At 67.7% G+C, this 1,461-nt stretch overlaps 1 protein-coding gene across 1 annotated transcript in view; it reads right to left on the minus strand.

Moving 5' to 3' along the window:
* The window catches only part of TTYH3 (tweety family member 3), a gene marked incomplete at its 5' end in the record, with an annotated part of 12,558 nt that overhangs the window by 1,970 nt on the left and 9,127 nt on the right, over positions 1 to 1,461 (minus strand). The window contains 2 exons of the mRNA XM_008050263.2: positions 532 to 607; positions 1,152 to 1,325. Of these exons, the coding sequence (XP_008048454.2) occupies positions 532 to 607; positions 1,152 to 1,325 (250 nt within the window). The remainder of the gene's footprint in view (positions 1 to 531; positions 608 to 1,151; positions 1,326 to 1,461) is intronic.

Below are 1,461 nucleotides of genomic sequence, written 5' to 3' on the forward strand. Positions count from 1 at the left end.
CTGTGCTAGAGGTAGTCCAGGTGGCCATGGCCTCCACCGGGCAACCAGGATAGGAACCAGCCGAGACCCAGGTGGCCGCTCAGGAAAAGAACCAGGGAAGAAAAGGAAGCAAAGCCGGAGGGGGGCAGCCCCACCGGGTCCAGGCCCCAGGGAGGTGGGAGAGAGTGCAGGGCTGGGCCCAGGAGCTGGGAGAGCCCCTCCAGGGGCACACGCTGCCCGCCCACCCCGAGAAAGGGGCCCACACGCCGACCTGCCGAGCAGCGGCCCCGAGGCTGCCCACTTTGGCCCCAGGGTGCCTCAAGGCTCGCTGGGAAAACTGCTGGGCCCACCTGGCCCCACCTGCTCAGGCCAGGAGCCCGGCAGAGATCCCCTGGCGGGGAGAGCCCCCTTGACCCTCAGCGTTGGGCCTCACAGCTGCCCCCAGAGCCCACACTGCTGGTGAGCGCCACGCCAGCCCGTGGAGGCCGTGGAGCCGCAGACGCCCTCCCAGGCTGAGGACCCCCGCCTCCACCCTCCTGCCCTGCGACTTACTGAGGGCGGCGGGGACTCGCGCCCAATGAGTGGGGTGTTCTCACAGCGAGGATTCTGGAAATTGGCATTCTGGCTCCTGAGGCAGAGGCGAGAGAGGCTGTGAGTGACCACTGGCCACCACGGTCCCAACTCCCAGGTGAAGGGGCACATCTGAGAGTGAGGCAGAGTCTGTGCCCACCCAGGCCTGCCCGGTCCCATCTCAGATCCCGACTGCCACAGGGTGGGCACATCTGCTCACTGGTGGAGGGGGAGGTCTTGGGAGCCTGACACAGCCACAAAGGGCTTAGAGGAGGCCCACAGGTGCCTGCCTGAGCCTGGCCCGAGCCCACCTCCTGCCTGGCCGCCTCCCCACCGTGTAGCCAAGCCCCAGGATCTGTGGCCACAGTATCCTTAAGTGCTGGACACAAGACCTCCATCCGACCACGCAGCATCTGACCCTTGCCTGGGTCCACCTGGGGGTGGGAGGGACTCACGCCAGGGCTGCCCAGCCCTGATGCAGCGCCTTCTCCTTCCCGCTGCCCTGGCCCCTGTGGAGGCATCCTGGAGCCTTGCTCTGGCCTCTCCCAAGAGCCTGGGTGCCTTGGCCCTGCCCATGCCCGCCTGGGCTCCCCACGACTCACATGTACTCGGTGACGGGGGCGTTGCTGACGGTGTGGGCTGCGGCCGGGATGCTGGTCTCACTGCCGTAGCTGCTGCCACAGCTGTACAAGCTGGGCATGTGGACACGGTAGAGGCTGTCGTGTGCCTGCCGAGGTCCCGGGGCAGCCTCCTCTTCCCCATCCTCATCAGGGCCTCTGCAGGGATGGACATCAGGCACAGGCTCTGGCCCTGGCCCAAGGGGTCTCCCCACCCTCCGCTCCGGCCTTCTGTCTTCCTCTCCACAGAGGCTGCTGCAGGGCGAGGGAGGGAGCCACAGGCCAGGCCTCTGCC

Source organism: Carlito syrichta, unplaced genomic scaffold, assembly GCF_000164805.1.
Source record: "Carlito syrichta isolate Samal-C Ts95f unplaced genomic scaffold, Tarsius_syrichta-2.0.1 Scaffold143480, whole genome shotgun sequence".
Taxonomy (NCBI): domain Eukaryota; kingdom Metazoa; phylum Chordata; class Mammalia; order Primates; family Tarsiidae; genus Carlito; species Carlito syrichta.